This window comes from Tympanuchus pallidicinctus, unplaced genomic scaffold (genome assembly GCF_026119805.1).
Source record: "Tympanuchus pallidicinctus isolate F22 unplaced genomic scaffold, pur_lepc_1.0 scaffold16, whole genome shotgun sequence".
In the NCBI taxonomy this organism is placed as follows: domain Eukaryota; kingdom Metazoa; phylum Chordata; class Aves; order Galliformes; family Phasianidae; genus Tympanuchus; species Tympanuchus pallidicinctus.
In genome coordinates, this window is record NW_026294679.1 from 10873020 (window position 1) to 10891907 (window position 18888).

At 39.4% G+C, this 18888-nt stretch overlaps 1 protein-coding gene across 3 annotated transcripts in view; it reads right to left on the bottom strand.

Moving 5' to 3' along the window:
• SORCS3 (sortilin related VPS10 domain containing receptor 3) overlaps positions 1-18888 on the bottom strand; it is a 267602-nt gene that overhangs the window by 126431 nt on the left and 122283 nt on the right. For 2 of the 3 annotated variants that reach the window (XM_052677148.1, XM_052677149.1), the window contains exon 4: positions 937-1095. In XM_052677148.1, coding sequence (XP_052533108.1) covers positions 937-1095 — 159 coding nt within the window. Of the gene's footprint in view, positions 1-936; positions 1096-8042; positions 8092-18888 lie in introns of those variants that run through there. The other variant, XM_052677150.1, reaches the window with a different exon arrangement.

Here is an 18888-nt window from a genome sequence, read left to right on the forward strand (position 1 = left end):
GATTTATAGTAGCCTTTCAAAGGAAGTACTGTCAAACAGGAAACACAAAGATTCAGGAGTTTTGCCCTACACCAAGGATGTGAGATTGTCTAATATAAAAGCCTGACAGATAGCTGTAAGAAGTGAAGGTCACTCCCAAAACATGCACACATACTTGACAGATTAATGCAAAAAACTTAAATGGTCTCCTCAGCATGTTTTTACTTCTTTCCACAGTCTAAAGATGACAGAAACTGAAAACAGAAAAGAAAAACTTGACAGGCTTTAAGCCTTCTAAAATTTGTAGCTTGATAATCTAGCCTATGCTGTAGCTTTGCACTGAAGTAGGGACTACTGTTCCAGAAGTGGAGCCACACTTTCATGTCACACTGCACTCACATTGCTCAGCATCTTTCAAGATTCATAAACACCATATCAGAGGAGACTAAGGTCAAAGAAGCAGACATAAGAGTTGTCTCCCTAACAAAAGCACTGTAAAGTGACTTAATAAGAGGCACAGCAGAATCCTTCATCTGTTGCTACTCACTGATTTCCAGATTAATGAACTGCAGTTCGCAAGCAGAAAGCTTTGTACACAACAGCCAGCTGTTGTGAGCTGACTCGGTGCTCAATGCTCACAGACAGCGCAGCTATCACTAAGAGCTACAAACAAACAGTTTTTAGAACAGCTCCATATCTCATGTCAAACACATGAAAGAAGAGAAGAATCTGACTATTACCACTACTGAAGTTTCCGTACCATATCATGATTGCCACACAATTCCTTTTAGCAAGCTGGTTTTGTCATTTGAGTGAGTTTTGAACATTTCTAAACCTGCAAGGTGAGAGCACCAAAGGACATCATAATTTCTACACATTCTCTGGAAACATGTGGTTCTAGACACTATTTTAAGCACCTGGCTCAAGTATCGCTGAAACATGAAATCAATTGCTCACCTTTTGATCCAGACTGTAGGCCAGGATCCACTCCTCCTGCTTGGGGTGAAAGAGCAGACTTTGGATATAGAAGTTCAGACGGTACTTCTGGTATGTAGCTCCTTCATCAGAGCTGATGAGAATGCTGCTCTCAATGTCTGGATCACTGAGAAGCATGATCTAAAGAGGAAAATGGAAGGAATAATGTGTGAATGGGAAAGTAAAGCTGAACATCATTTGACAGCTCTAATTCCTATTACTCATATTCAGAACGTCGTTCCACAGTGTAAAGGGCCTACAGGATTTCCCAAATAACTTGTGTTTTCTAAATGTTTGGTTTCTATCCTGTTTGGTGATTCATCCACTGGTGAGATTGCAGTTTCTTTTTTTTTTGGTCCAAAAAAATCAGAAAGTCTAAGAATGAAAATGCCATTATGATATTACTTAGGCAGAGCAACTTTGGAGAGCCACATCTGGCTCTTTCTGGACCCTTTTTTAGTCTATTGCTTCCCTCCAGAAATGAGGAAATTTCTCCCCAAAAGTAAACATGGAAGTCCTGAGGTTTCAGTCTCGTTACTTGGTAGTTCACAGAGCTACAGACAAAAGTATCACTTCATTGGAAATAGAATGACTATATGGATCATCTGCTGGCACCTGAAATTAGTCCACAGGTGTGGGTGCAAGCATTGCTTCATGACCTTATACATCACACTTCCAATCCATATATTAAGAGAAATCATATTTTCACTCATAAAACACAATTTTCCCCAAGTACAGGAAAGCGTATGACCTCAATTTGTACAAGGAAAAAACACCTTTGCACTTTTGATTTTAATTAGAAAATTATTAGCGATATTTTAAAATGAGTTGATTCCACATTATCAGATGCCATGCTCTATGTAAATGTTATCAAGAAAAATGTTGTGGATACATTAACACCATCTTATTAACATCTGGAGAAAATAAAATCCCATTAAAGCAAATGCCAACACCATAAAATAAAGGCAAACAGTGGGAAATAAATTAGAGCCATGCTAAACACAGCAGGTTATTGATACACCAGCTGAAACAAATATAGAGACTGATTTTCAGCAGGAAAACAGATTCAGGAGCAGCCATTTCTAGATAGCTGTGAAATGATCAGCTAAATGAAAATGTAACAAAACTGCCTTGGATTGCATGTCCAAATAAACTCTCCTCATCCAATTTCAAGACCATGAACTTTAGATACATGAATTTTGACAGCAATTATTACAGAAGTTAGCTAAAAGGGATATCAAAATCCTTGGTCTGTTGGACCCTGATCAAGCAAAATAAATAAATAAATAAATAATTCAGGGTTTAACTACAAATAGCTCATTAACTCTATGAAGTCACCAAGGAAATGAATATAATGCAAATCGTTTCTGATCCTTTCCATTAAGAAAAGTGCCTTTTAATCTAGAGCTGGAAGTTGTCCTAAGATGAAGCCACCTGTATGAATCCAGCTTGAGTTCACAGATCCTTCGGCACTTCTCATATTAGCAACTAGAAGCCCCACAAAGCAATCCCCACCTGCTCCCAGAGAACTGAAAATTGCTTCTGCAGAATGGAAGGCCCTAAGACTGCCAGCACAAGAAGTTATTCCAGGGAGTTACTGCATTTAAAGAGAGGATAGTTTGGGAATAAAGATTTTTTCTACCTGATATCACAAAGTTACAAAGCTAATAACGAAGATTAAAAGGTCACTATTAGCTGTCCTATGCTCCTTATTCGAGGACAGAATTCTTAATTGCACAGACCTGACGTAGTAAAGATGCAAAACATCCACCCTGCCCTTTCACAGGTGATCCTCAACACACAGTTGGGAACTTCAAGAAATTGGTCAGATGAGGTGAAAAAAGCGATTTTTCCACTAGATGGAATGAACTGTTTGATTTTGTTAACCCTGGAAGCATAATAGTGGTTGCAAGATCACGCAATAAAACCTCTCAGCTAGGAAAATTAACAGTCAACCTTATTGGAAGATTAAAGGGAAAGCTAAAATAGATTAACAGATCTTGTTGCAAGTGCCATCACATTAGTCACAAACCATCCCTCAGTCAGTGCTCTATATCAACACAGCAAAAATACTCCTCCAATGTTTTCAAATGGAAAATGGAATGACAACACACACAACAACCCTGTTAGCACTCATTCTTCCAGGAAAAAGCTGATTAAACACAAAGCAGGAGGTTCAAAGTGAGAAATAAAAGGCCACTGCTGCGAAGCAAGGACAGGTTCAGAGTTTTGTTCAAGAGAGTTGCCGCAAACAAGATTTCGCTTTACGTTACTATTGCTTATCTCTTCTCTGCTGGAAGTTACTGGGAGGTGATGGGAAAACTTTTGGAAGGGGAAACAGCAGATATTTGTCAAAGGCCCAAAACTGTCACTTCTCATTATGGAAACAAGGAGAAGGATCTACCTCATGTGAGATTTAGATTAATTGCTTTTCATTAAGAGCCAATAAACAAACTCTGGTCAGAATGAGCATTTCTGCCAGCACCCTGTGTTGCCATTTATAATTGCCATAAGGAAGAGCAAAGGAGTACCAGAGAGTTGTCAAATGTAATTTATAGGTTTCTAAGACCTAATATTTTCTATAGTATTAAATTGCAGCCTTTATTAAAAAGGAAACTACATTTCAACTGCCGTATTATAGAATATATACATAAAAACACATAATAAAATGTATTCTAATATATAAATCAGCGCTATCTTCAGTTGCTGTCTTCTCCAGTTTTAACAGAGAGGTGGTGGGGAGGCAGGACAGGTGAAGGGGAAGTCCTTGAAAACATATTTGAGATGAGAAGGTTTATACTACATAGGACTTCCTCTGCAGCTTGTAGCTTGGCCTCCAAAATTTAGTGAGCAATGGCAAGCACCAGACAAAACAAATCAGACCAAAAAATCAGCCTGAACTTCAGGTAGCACCATAGGAAATGAAAGCCACAGGAGAGAGCTGCCTGGCATGTGATATGTCTCTGTTTAAAGCAGGAGCTCAGAGAACATAAAGAGCTATCCTGAATGAACTCCAGAACAACAGGCACTGGTGGAGAAAGTGCAAAAAAGTTATATTCTTCAGGTAAACTACCTTGCCTGAACAACAAAAACTGCACTAAGATTTTCAGCACATAATCAGGAGAAACATCCTGCTCTGAATCCATGAAGGGGATTTATCCCAGGAAATGAACGTGGGCTGCAGGCAGAAAGAACAAGGTAGGGAGAGGGTCATACTTAATATTTGCCATGCTATATTTGGTTCTGAAATTACAGAATTAGCTAAGAGCCACTGATGTTCACCAGGGACCATGTAAGACTCAAAGGAGATGTGAATGAATTCCAAAGTGGACATGAAGTGAGGCCACATCACAAATCCACTACATGGGAATGCCCATTAATGCAGCTGATACAATAAAAACTAAGGCAAGATTTGTATCTAGAGGTTCCCACTACTCTGATTAAAATTCCAGCTGCATCATTGGGTTAACACAAACATCTTCCTCAGGCCTGATTTCACACAGATGGTGTCACACTCTTCATCCTCTGCTCCAACCTCAGCAGGCACAAAACAGCTGTGACCTGGAATACTGAGCCACACTATTAATGAGCTACTACATTTCTGATGGGTACAACGCTGCAATGAGCCCAGACTACTGGCTTGGAGTTACAAGTAGCCTGAGCTTGTATGTAAATTTGTCTACCATAACTATGCTTAACACTTCCCTATAGCTTGGCACTCAGTTCTTCTCCCAGCACCTTTCATTGCTCTGTCCTCACTCTAAAGTCCTGCTCAGCACATCACCCCCAACCTTTCATCACGTTACGTTATAGGCAAATATCTGCAGCAATAGTGTCACTGCGTTACATTAGCAGGAAGCCTTCCAGTAAGTGAACAAAGAGGACAGATTCAAAATAAATGACTTTTGTTCCCAGAAATAAGTAGATATCATTAAAACATTATGTACTGCCTCCTGAATTTCCTCTGCACTTCCAGCGCGCTTTTGTGGCTCTTTCCATAGCTCCTAGTCAAATTCTCATTTCCCTACTGAAAGTGCTATTATGAAGAGAAATAAATACAACAGACCAAAAAAAAAGTCCACCTACAAACCACTCAAGTCTCCATAGGTACAAAAGAATCCCAGGTCCATAGCACTGCATTAGCCACTTGCCTTGGAGCACTGCCTTGCCCAATTCTGTGACTCAGAAAGTAGTTCTGTTTTTGCAGTGTTGTTTGTGGCAGGAACTCCAGGTTTCCTGTTCAGATTTCACAACTTCATAGTGATTTCTATACTGAATGTTTTAGCTTTTTATCGTTTTGAAGAAACGCTTAGACCCTCTGTTCCTAAGTACACTGAATCTTTTCAAAGCCAGGCAGAGGATTTTCTGTAGACATGGCTTTATCTACAGCAACAACAGGAAAACACAACTTTATTGTTTTGAAGCTTTTTTTTAATCTTTGCTCTCCTATTTTGATTTAAACCATATTAGCTTTGTGTTTAAAAAGCTGCAAAGCTTCAATAGCTTATGCTGAAATGTCAGTTCAAAAGGAGAATTGCTGTATTTTTGGACTTACAATGTCCATTACACTTTCTGAAATCAAAAAATAAATACATCTGAAATTATGTTTATAGGTGCAAAGAAATAATTTTATTCCTGCAGAACATCAGTTCACCACACATATGCAGTGTGAACAATTTGGAAATTTTTAAATGAGAAAACTGGTCTAAAATGCTTCAGTGACATTAAAGTCTGACCATATGAAAAGTTTTGGTAGCCCATTCCTCTCTTATCCTTTTTCCCTCCCTCCTATATTATTACTTCAATTTACTTGTGCAGCATGCTAAATGTCCACAGATATATATATATATATATACACAACTATCTTTAGAACATAGCTACAAAGCATACATGATGCCCTTTTATGCCTATATCATGGAGAACAAATGAAACTCACTGCAAACAAAATCTCATCTTTCTTTCCTTGCCATGTTATCATTCAATTGAAAAACTTCACTTCAATTAAATTAGGCTATATGCCTCTAGCACAAAAACACACACCAATACCTGCTTCTTACCAGAAAATGTGACACACATAAATAAGCGTTTAAAAAAAAATAATCACAAAACAACTCACATTACTGTGGAATGTATTAGAAAGCATACACCATCTTACACAAAGTTTTGTAGAAGTTGTTCAGAACGCAAGATTCCTGCTCACTGCTCTGTAGTAACTAACAAAAGAAAAGAAAGCCAACCCCTACTTTCAAAAATTAAAACCAGCATATCAGGAAAAGTGGGAGATGACAGTGATAAAAATCTGCTCTCAAGAGAAGCCTTGTTTAGTCAACATGCAAACAAAGCAAAGAAGAAAGCTTCCCTAGTACAGTTCCCATATTAGTGCAATATGCCAGTACTGCTTGCAGTACAGCATGTGCACAGATGAAGAGGTTGCCAGCTCTATTACACCCAACCCATTTCTCAGTCATCAACATCTGTGATAAGAGGGACCATGGTACTCTAGGACACCAAACAAGACAGACATGAGAGGGGCAATAAGCTTTCACATCATTACCATCATTGAGACTGAAGAAGAGACTTTGCAACCCCTTGTGTTACATGCTAGATTTGGACTTCAAGCTCCTACTTGCTTCACATGGCTCAAAAACTTCCTCAATTTTCAGGGCAACCTGTGGGCATCAGTCAAGCAGTAAAGATGCATCAAGCTTTCATGAGAGATAAATTGCCTGGACCTAACCCCTTTCAACTTCTTGTAGCTTCACTTCTTATTACCTGAAATTTAACATTAATAACAGATTTAATTAACGAATATAGCACCAGATTACCATCTCTCAGAACCATAACACTGTAATCTTAAAGGATGAAGTGCACTGCACTCACTTTATAAGGGTTTATGAAGCATGTGTTATAAAAGTACCTCAACCATAAGGCTTTTATACCTTGGCATTCACTTCAATACAATCCCATAAAATTCAAGCAATCTTTAAGTGTTAAAGGTGACTTTCACTACTGTATTTATTATTGGATAATGAAAAATGAGTCAGACATCCATAGAAAATGAGCAATGAAATAGAGTTTCCTGAGACTATGCTGGATCTGCATTACATGAACCATGACCAGATGACCAAATAGCCCTCTTAAGACCAAAAGGCATTTGATGCTAGTCTCTCTCCAGAATTTCTTTTCCATCAGGATTTCTATGTAATCACAAACCAGTATCTACTCAGCCAGAATTCCACCGCTCATCACTGAACTTTCCAGATGTCAGTAGCTGTTTGTGCATCTAACACCTGAGAAAGATCTCATACACAGTCCATCAGTTGTGGACTCCAGTAAGGTGGTTTGAGAAGAAGGCAAGGATCTCTGTCGTTTAAGTTAGGGGGACCCTATCGTAGAGTTCCCCATCTTAACAACACTGAGAGAAAAATGAGAGCAAATTCTTCAGTCTGGCTACATGCAAGTCCCATGCCTTCTTTGTAGGATATTTTCCCTGTTGCAGAAGGCAGAAGGAACATGAAAGATGAGCACAATGGCATAGAGAATAATAATCAATGAATATATGTATCATTTTTTTTAACTTAAAATAGTAGGGCCTTCTTGCAATACTGCAACACAAAGAGGGCACAACTTGGATTCATATTTATGAGTAACCCTTTCTGAAATGTAACATACAACTTTTCTGTTCTATCTTTGCTGTATCTACATTTAGACAAACCATCTGCAGAAATAAGAGTTAGCAAGTTTCAGTATAATTTTCCTACATTATTCTGCCTAGGTATCAATAGCATTTGGTCAATCAGGAACAACGTGAGCATAAAACTGCTGTTCAAACAGTGCACCAGGATCAGATTCACTGTTAACTTGAAAAAGAATCCTGTTATCATCAGAAACAAAACTATGAATTATAACTATGATCAACCTAACTTAATCTGTGATTTGACAGATCTTGGAACAATAATTTAAGGGAATTTAAATCTAGTTCATGAGGACTAGATAAACATACGTGTCTGTATAATCAATGAATATACAGATGTTATAATTATGAAATAAACGAGAGTTCTTAAAAAGAGAACAGATAGAGTGCTTACCCTCATCCTGTGCTCATTATAAAACTCCATAGGAGAGATCTCCAGAAAAGATCCTTCCTCACTGGTACTCAGCTCTTAAATGGGTCAAGGAGATCTGGAGCCTCACTTCACCCCTTCCAGCAGCACAGGTGAATTGCCTTCACCTGAGCTCCTCTGGCTGACTCATTGCTCGCCTCAGGTGATCAATCAGAGGTTCAGGCTGTGATTCAGCAGTTCCAATACAGTGTCTGAATGTAATAGTAGTATTTCATACACTTCATGTGAAACAGGAATGTACAGTCTTAGCTTATGCTACATACAGTTTGGCTCAGTCAAGGATGACTGTACATTTAAACATTTCAGCAGTTCTTCCATTTCCTTCTCACAAATACTAAAAAAGAGAAATGCCAAAACTACTTTGGGGAAAGTTTGAGATTGAGCACTTTTGTGGTAAAAGAATAATCATCTATCATCCTCCTGTCGGAAGATCCACAGGAGTTATTTCATCCCAGAGCACATGTGATTAACTTTGAGGAAAAACATTAGTAAAAACATGACACAAAATGAGGACCAGCATCACCTTACCTTCCCAAAACAGAGACACAACAGCCTACAAAGTTTGTTTACAGTGAATAACCCTGGTTAATATTTCTGACCTCTGTTGTTTTTATATGTAATTACACCCAGATTACAACTACAACTAGTTCAGGTTTGTACAAAAACTAAACAATCTCTTGGCATTGCAGCCATACCTGCCTTAAATTGCCAAATCAAAACAAAGCACTTGAACAGAATGCTAAATTCATACACCCCAATCCCTATGGAAAGAAAACTTCATTTAATTACCATCTCCAGCAGCTGTGCAAGAGCACAGATGCACCTTACAAGGATGCCCTGAGGATCAGGAGCAAATCAAGGCTAAATTGGATACAGAGCAAGAAACCCTGAAGGAAAACCATTCTACCATCCTCCTCGGCAGGTGTGAAAATGAAAATACATCATGACTCCAAGGCTTAGGCCCAGTCAGAGCTGGGAACAGAACTCAGGCACTCAGACTGCTGTCCTAATCCACCCATAATACCAGTCGTAGGCTGGACGCATTTTGCATGTACAGGGGCAGGATAAGCCATCATACTAAAACCAATAAAGCAGAATATCTAAAGTTTGTTTTACTGCTAAGCAGGCCAGAACAACATGTCTCTCTGCTTTCTCTTGCATTTTGGCACTGGACACATGTACTTTTCACTTTTAATTACAAGGCACAGCAAGCATTTGCTTGTTAAATTTCAGGTGCCAGTAGGGATTGGAAGCCATCCAAAAATCATGTGTTTGACCTGGTAAAGAGTGACTGATTGGCAACAGCTATGTGCTTGGTTGTAAAACCTTTTCATTGCCACAGCAAGGCAGAGTTTACTGAAGTAAGTTCACCTCATTATTCTCTTGTTATAGCTGCACATCCTTGGGCTCCCCACAGCTCATCAGTGCAAAGACCTCTGACACAATAACCCCACCTTTATGTTGCTATCTTAGTGCCACATGCTATTCACAGAGAGCTCCCATTCAGCTGTTTTGCCAGAGGCATTTCCATATCACAGCATGTTCAAGCACAGTGCCTCTCCGTGAACAGCCAAATGATTATAAGCATCACCACTTAAAGCCAAGTTTGTATAGATCCAGTTTGGCCACTGTTTCCACATTTGGACCTGGATAAGAAGTAGAAGTCACCTGGCTAGTGACTTGAGGCAACAACCAGTGCTGCCATTGGGAAAAGCAGAATTGTATCAGAAGATAGATGTAAAGCTGCTGATCTATGTGTGCTTTGCTCTCAAGTTTGGTTTTCTTCATACCATAGCTACGCATGAAGCCTTTTTGCTCTTCTCAGTTCTGCATAGGAAACTGTTGCAATATCCAACACATTGCTTTGTGGTCACCAGCTTTTTCTAGTGGCACCGAACAGCTCTGATCCCAAACTGTATGCAGAGAAAAAGCAAAAGCAGTATTCACTGTTATAATTATATGCTATTTGAGTAAATGCATGGTTGTACTTTTCTCCACAGGACTACAAAGTAATTTTCACCATTATGGTAACTTACTGTGTAAGCAGAAATAGTTGCAGAAAATAACGTTATCAGTAGAGAGAGGCTATGTACACAAGAACTGCTGGAAATGAGAATACCATTTATATAAAAACACTCCTCTGATTATAGGCCTCACTTGGAAGAAGATTTTACATGTGGGAATAAGTTTACTCACAGTGGTTGCCCCGTTACAGAAAACAAAGAGATGTGCATGGATAGTTCCTCATGAGGTAAACTTTTGCAGCCTATATACAGCATTCTGTTTCATTTGAGAACAGTAGAGTGTTTCATGACTCTTTAGAAAAATAAAAACTGTGTTATATATCTCCCTTGAGGCCATTAAACTTGAATACAATTTTAAGTGCATCATTGCTTTTCTACTGCTTACACACTTAAATTTTAGTCAGAATGCACAGAGAACACAGACAACAGTCAGATTTATAAATGTTCACATACAGATGCTAATAATCTATCTCAGTTTACTTAGCTAGTATCTATTCCCTGCACTAAATATATGCAGTATCTATTACATGCACTTCTCTTCCTAATTCTCCCTCACTGGTTCAAGTCAAAGAGGTAGGAAGAGGTCTGTTTTCTGGATAGGAAGTTGACGTAAACAAAAATTAAGGCTTAAAATTACAAAACATGATGGCATTGCACTGCTCTGCACAGTAGCATTAAGCTCTAACCCATTCCCTGTGGTTGCAAGCTTTACCTGCTAGCTCAGCCACCAGTTCCTAACATCTAGGAAGGCTCAGGACAATGGAACAGGATTCATAACTGTCAGCTCACTGATTTTCACATTTCTCACTGTATTTGCAAAAGTAACTCCCAATTATACAGTTCCAGCATTTTTATTGTGAAAGTTTTGCCTATAATTACACACTGAGAAAGTGAGGGGCTGCCTCAGTGACTTAAAACTGCTGCCATTATGTCTTATTCCAATACAGTAACTGATACCTTGCAGTCTTGGGAAAATCACACACGCTGCTCTCAACATCCTTTTCCACACACATACACAATCCCTGGTCATTGCAAGGCTAGTTATTAATAGCAAAAGAGGAGAGGTAGCTGGTAGAAGAAATACAGGTTTGATCTTCAGCACAATCTTAATACTTCAGTTTAGAAATGTATTGACAAAAATCAGAAAATTGCCAAGCTGACTCCGTCTTTCCATCCATTCCCAGGATCCAAACTCTGTGTTCATCACCTCTACTTTACTGGTGCATCCCTGGACATCAACACTTAAGATTTGCTGCTTTATTGCAATCACTTTTAAGGATCACATTGGCCTGCCACTGTATGGCTCCAAAGGAGCCAAAAAATGTCAGATGAGCTTTTTTTGTTTGAAAAAGCAGAATTGGCTTTTGTTACAAGAGAGAACTAAAAGGTTATGGAACCCACTGCAAAGCAGCACCTGTCTATCCTCAGACAGAAATTTGAGGCTTGACAAAGTGTTGATTTCCCAGACTTACTGAAAAACTATTGCCTGATTTTCCTCCTACTGCCTCTGTGCTCCACGTAGGAAATCTCTGTCATTACTCCAAGTTCACCAACATCTGTCTGTGTACAAAGACACAGGGCATTTGAGGATGGGCAGGGAACAAGGGCAATGAACCCTGGCTAGTGCAGAAAGAAATCTCAAACATTCTAAGATGTGCTGAAATGTTTCTCTGAAATCTAGTCCAGCTAAGCTCCATGAAGAAAAACTGCTCCTAAAAAGTCCAGGATTCACTGCTTTTTGAAGTAACATGGTTTATAATAGATCTGAGCAGAGCAGAGCTTAAGTTAGTTATTACCTTTACACTGTAAGAGGAAGTGTGGATAACTGAGGAGCACAGATGTGGAAGGGGAGTAACATACAGCAAAGCCAAAGCTCTGGATATGTTGCTGAACTTGCAGAGGCCACAGCACTGTGAACTCAAGCACTCCAGGTGAAAGCGTAGTGCTATGTACTGTGCATGGCTAGAAGTAACAGTAAGATACTCTCCTTGGGAAGTCCCACTTAAAAACTTAATCTCATTTTATGACAAGACTAGGTATCTAGTTGAACAAGGGAAGCCAGTAGATGCAATCTTTTTGAATTTTAGCTAACATTTTAATGCTGTTTTTCAGAGTATACTTCTAGATAGAAAAGTCCAACATACAGCTTGACAGGTACACAATAGGATGAGTAAACAATTGACTGATGGGTTGGACTCAAAACAACATTGTAAATGGTATTATATCATGCTGGCAGCCAATCACTAGTGGAGTTCCCCTGGGCTCCATTAAATAGTCAGTTCTCTTCTATAAATGATCTTGATTCGGGACTTGAATGTATACTAAGTTTGCAGAAGACACTAAATTAGGAGGAGATTTGACTCCCTCAAGGATGGAAAGGCTTTGCAGAGAGATCTTGAAAATTTACAGAGCTGAGCAATCACCTACTATGTGCAATTTAACAAGTGTTGGATTCTGCACCCACGACAGAACAACCCTGGATATGTCTGCAGACTGGGTGACAAGTGGCTAGAGTGCAAAATCACAGAAAGGGATCTGGGGCCCTGATTAACAAGCTGAATCTGAGATGGCAGTGTGTTCCGGCGACCAAAAGGGCCAACCTGGTGTGCTCTAGGGTGCATCAACCCCAGCACTGCTGGCTGATCAAGGGAAGGGATTGTCCCACTCTGCTCTGCATGGATGCTTTCTCACTGAGTGCAGTTTAGGGCACACAATTATAAGAAGGACATGAATGATTAGAGAGTGTCCAGGGGAAGGCTGCAAAGATAGCAAAGGGTCTGAAGAGCAATATGTATGAGGAGTGCCTGAAGTCACTGAATTCACTCAGCCTAGAGGAGATTAAGGGGAGGCTTCACGGTCACCTACAGCTCCTCATGAGGGGAGCAGAGGGCTAGTGATAGGACCTGAGGGAACGGAATGGAATTACACTGGGGAGGGGAAAGTGTTCTTCACCAAGAAGGTGTGAACAGGCACTAGAACAGGTGTCCCAGTGCAGAGGTTGTGACACCAAGCTCATAGAGCTTAAAAAGCTTTTGGACAATGCTCTCAGAATTACGGCTTGAATTTTGGGCAGCCCTGTGGAGTCAAGAGGTGGATTCAACAATCCTCATGGGTCTCTTCAAAGTCAGGATATTGTGATCCTGCAGACTCTGCTCATCGGCTCATCGAAAATTCGCTTAGTGAGAAGTACTGAATTTTTTTATTCTTTACTTTGGAAAAACTGAAATAAAAAGATATTTTACCATGGATTGTCAAGTTTTAAGGTTATGGTTTTGGATGGGTTGGTTTGGTTTGTTTATCTCAAAGAAAAATAACTATCTCCCAGTGAACCAAATCTAATCCCTAACGATTGAGGTCACAATATTATTAAAACTCACAAGGATTCACATGCACCTTTTCCAAGGGCTTCTCTCCACCCATTGTATTATTTTTCTTCTTTTTTTTTTTTAATGACAGCATGCTGACTCATTATTATTGATTGATTATCCTGCTGTCTGTGAAGCACCATTCCCCTTCTCGTTAATTCAAAACTACCTCATTTTTCATACTTCATAAATTAATATATTATTGGAGCTGCAGCTGTAAAGGAGATGGCAATGTTTCATAGAGAGGCAGGGAGGGTAGAGAAAGGATGGAAGTCTCAGAAACCAGCCCTATATCAGAATCTGCAGTTCAGCTTGCCCTGCTGAAGGGTTGGATATAGGCAACCTCTAAAAGGTGATGCATCCTGACAGTCCCAGTTTGTACCTGTAACCAAGGCAGGACCCTCAAACTCCTACAGGTCTGCTCTGCTTCACTTCACAAAAGTAATGGCCATGCTAAGTGACAAAACCGCAGCTTTATTTTAGTGGATATTATAACTTCTGATCTGTCCTTTAACGCTTGCTGGGTAAATTAGAACAAACTGCCTCTATTAAATACTGTCAGCCAACTCTGGAAAGTCCATATCTAAATGTGGATGTGACCTTTTCAGTTTTACCCCATCTTTACAACCATCCCTAAGGCTCTGCAGGAGCCTGACTTCTAGAAATATGAGGTGAAGTAGCCAGAAATCAGCAGAAGAGATCTTCTGACTGCTAAGAAGCCAGAAAAGGCAGCCCTGTCATAGATTTGCACCAGAATCCATCCTGCCAAATTAAGTCTTATCTGATAACTGGCCCTCCCTTCTCCTAACACATTAGTTTGGCTTTCTCCCATTCTCATGTTTTCTTTCCTCACAGCCTGACTCACCAGCAATACCAGTAGACAATGAGGTACAGTAACACCCTCCTCAACCATTCCCAGGGTCTTTTCATTCATCATCTGAGGACAATGAGAAAGAAAATTGTATGTTTAAAACTGTAGATAGCTACATTCACTGTTCACAAACTGTGCCAAAGAAACACTACTCCTTCATTTGGTTCTTGTGCATAAAGCAAACTCAGGAAAGCATGTACAGTAAGTCAGGTCCAAAGCACTTGAGTTCTGTTATGCTTTTCCATAAAATCTGTGCCTGCTTTCATTCAATTAGTCAGCTTTTTCTATGATGTAAAAGTATCCCCCTAGCCAAAGCTCCAGACAGCGGCTAAGCTGGGATTTCAAGATCACAGTTCCCATCCATGGTAGATAAAAGATACAGCAGGTGTCTGGCTATTTTTTTCTTATTTTACTTAAACATCTCATGTTGACGCAGTTACTCTTATCAGCTAGATTTGCAACATCTGTAAAGACTAAAATGATATTTATTTAACAAGATATTTTCCATAAAGCCAACTTAGACAGGCCTCATTTTATTCTCTATTAGTTGAATCTTATATTAGGTTTCCATTTGCTTTCAGTACCTAACTCAGCACTACTCAAATGCATATTAAATGAGTTCAGAAACCTATAAAGAGAATGTGAGTAAAAGTTATTGTAACGGTTCAGCACAAAGCTGTGAAATACAGACACATAAAGGTACACACAGGCAACTCTAATTCCAGGGTTACATAATATATGATTTTTTCCTCTTCATCAGCACCTGAACAATAACTATCAATGTAGTATGATAAGATATGTATAAACAGACACATACACATCTCTCTTCTAACCCTTCCCCCCTTCCATCTCCATTTCAATGATGCTGTATATAACTATTTTGTGAATTATCTCAACTGTTTATTTTTAGAAACAGCTGACATTTTAATGCACCTGTTTTTCAGAGAAATGACCGAAAAAGTCCCAATTTTCATGTTCATACATACTGAAAAATAGTCTTTTTCAAGTACAACTATCAGACTGTCTCTGTTTAAGAAAGAGGGAAACTTTCAACAAGAATTCTCATAAGCTTGGGCCTCTGTGATACCTATACTGACAAATGGCTGCATCCTAGACAACAGCTGCTACAAGAACTCCATTTATCTCTGTGATTTATGTTAGGTCAGAGGAAGTAAAATTAATATCCACATGCAAACACAACAGTTTCTTCTTTCTTGAAGTACAGAAGCCTACAGGTCAGGCCAGGTCCTAACAGAGCACCCAACACGCCAGGCCCCACTGTCCAGACTGCAGCAGAACAAGGCACTCTCTCTCAAAGGATCCTTTAGTTATCAGGGCTCACAAGGAGGCACAAGCAAACAACAACAAAACAATATAGATTTGGGGCTACTGAAAAAGACCCGCCCGTACACTTTCCTCTGCAATCTACTGTTTTAGCAGAGAGTTGGACTACATGATTTTCAGAGGTCCTTTCCAATCCCTACAATTCTGTGACTCTATATTTTAAGAGTATTCTACTAACACTTGAATTTTGCTTTTATTTATCAATATTTTTCATTCTCCTACACTCTCAAGAAAGAAGAAACTACTCTCTGTTTGTATGCAGATTTTAATTCTGAACCACATATAAAACAGCAATAAATTAAGTCTACTACCATAGGAAAACTACATTTCTTACTTAGGAAAGGTCAGAGAAAGATACAAAGAAAATGAGACTTCTCTGAATTCAAAAGAGGCAGTAAAAATCCTTTTAAAAGGAAAAACATTTCAAGTCCTCTTCTCCAAGTATTACAGCATCCGTAACTCAAATGAGTTCTTTTACAGTTTCAGGTCATGGTTCTGCAAACATTTACAGAAATTTTCTCTTTTCCTAGGTGACAAATTCAAGCTGAATTAATCAGACAAGTAGAGAAAAGCCCATGCACAAGAGCTCACAAGACTGAACCTCGTAGATAAAGTACATCATGTCACACATCCTCTGACTGCCACAGAAATTGTGTGTGACCTTGAGGAAGTCATCTTTGCTTCATCAATAAGTAAAGGGAAATAATGCTACTTCATTCTCTATTTAAATCGTCGTAACTGGCAACTGATGGCAACTGCCCCTGAAGTATATTTACCAGACAGAATGTACTGCAATGTTAATGAGATCAGTCACATTTGTGCAGCCCACTGGTAAAATCAGAGAAGACTGAGCTCAGCTGATCCAGATGTTGTATTTCAGACCTACAACATTTCCTGCCCAACAGTGGGCAACTTCTTACCACAAAGGCTCATGGCTAGGTACCACATGTTTAGAAGTGCTGAGAAGAACACCCTATACTGCTCAATGGGTCTGGAGAAGGGTGCAGAAAAATATAACTACAACTCAGTTTGCAGCTCAGGTACATAGCCCTATTAACGGCAGCTGCAAAGCCAAGAGCTATTTAGTAACTGTATTTCACTGGACTGAGGAAAAGATTAGGAATAAAAGACTGTAGAAAAGCTGTTCTATCACTCTTGCCCCGTGGATCTAACTCAGAGCCTGTACGCATCATAAATATGTCCTATAAGCGAGTGCCAATTTGCAGCAGCACCGTTTATCACAGTGTCAGAATAATAAGGGAAAGGGGTACCAAGAACCCTTTCATTTGCCACATGACTTTAGAGTGCTCCAGAGCTCAGTCCCTCACTGATAGCTGGGGATGCAATCTTAGGGGAGAAAAACACAAAAAAACAACAGCAAATGATTAATGGGTGTTGTGGCAAAGGATGGCAACTCAGCTCAAGATGGGTTAGCAAGCACCATGTGCATGCTGGAACCACTGTTTCATCAGCCTATCACACATTTGATGAGTAGGAAAAAAAAGCTGAGTAATTCCCTGTGGGACCAAATGGGCTGAAAACTCAAGACAAAACCAAACTGATTTCAGATCATGGGTCTGGCCTGACCCATGACAACAGAGCTTAGGAATTCCCTTAGCAGATGTGTGAGGCCAGCATGGGGTTTGCTCTCAATTACTCTCCAAGTGAGAATGAATAAATAAAAAGGAGGTCAACGTGAGTCGCACACATTTAGGATCTTCAACTCCCACACGAGGCAATATCACTCCCAAAACATTGTCTAGTTTCCAGTCAGGTAAGCACATTCCTCTGTGATTTCAATATAACAGTCACAATTTACTTCTTCCTTCATTAACCTAAACTGCAACACAGCATTGCTCTCTTCCAGCTCATAAACAGTTGCCTCACTTCACCCCCAAGTAACAGCACAGAAACAAACCAACCTAATTAGATTTAGCTTTTAGAGCTTCTAACTCTCCAAATATCTCTAAGCATTTCTCATTCTGATGGGCCAAGTCCAGAGGCACTAATAGGTATGAGAGCTGCCACACGTCCTTGGCTTTTATAGTTTCAGTCATTTGGTCCTTCCATTCCAACTGCATGACAACTGGGAAGGTGGCCTGTAAAACCATTTACTCAAGGCTCTTTAGCTGAGCACTGTGAATTAATTCCTTCTTTATGCTGCTTGCAATTACTGTTCAAATCCCTTAGCTAGAAGGTCTAGCTATAAATAAAATCCCAAGTGCTTCAGTTCTGCTATAAGGAAAGAACTAGGGAATCCTCATTTCTGTAGCTGAATGATATTTCTGTGCTGACTTTCTACACAGATAGAAAGTCTACAGACCTTTTAATTGTTCAAGCTATTGCCTATAACGATGATGGTAAGAGCACAGGAGAAAAACTAAAGGCGACTGCGTCCAACGGAATTGCAAAGCAAATTCAAAGAAAGGTATTTCTAAGACATCAGAACTGTCATCACAGATCTTAAATGCAACCAGGACTTTACATTTATCCACATCTCATCTCAGCAATGCTATATACAGGCAAGTACATTTTGGTTTGATTTTGTCAGTTAGAGTTGTCATTCTCTTCCTTTTTTTCCTTTTTTTTTTTTTAATGCTTTTTAACTCCATCCTATCAACCTCCACAAGAGCCCCAAGGGTAGAGATAAAACTTTCTCAGTGGAAACTGGGTTTTCAGCTAAAAGCCTTCACCAATAATATTCACTTTACAGAACATTTCATGAAAAAAAAAATAATACAATAAATCTGTAGATCAACAACAGTTCCTCAGGATTCAAAATGGCACCTTAGTGCCTGAAAGGAGCAGAGCTGCTGACATGTGACAATTCTGTTCTCATCTTCCTCCTGCACCTTTTGGAATGAGTCTATGTCCACCTGTGATGCACTAATTTCAAAATCACAAGAAGAAAGCAAACGTTCATAAATTAAAGTGATCTTACTCAACAGAAGAACCCAAGATGGGGAGGAGAGCCTTGGAGCATTTCAACTCCAATAGGTGCCATTTCGAAGTGTACATATATAGTTAAAGAACCTAAGGTTCAGTTGTGGAAATTATCCATTTTTCTAACAGAAAACTTTCAAAAATAATTTTAAAAGGACAGGAAGAAAAATTGAAATTAAAATTCAGGGAAAATACTCTTATTAGAGAGTGTTTTCCCCCATTAGAGCTTTGGAAACTGCTGTGAAAATCTGCCTCTAGTTCAA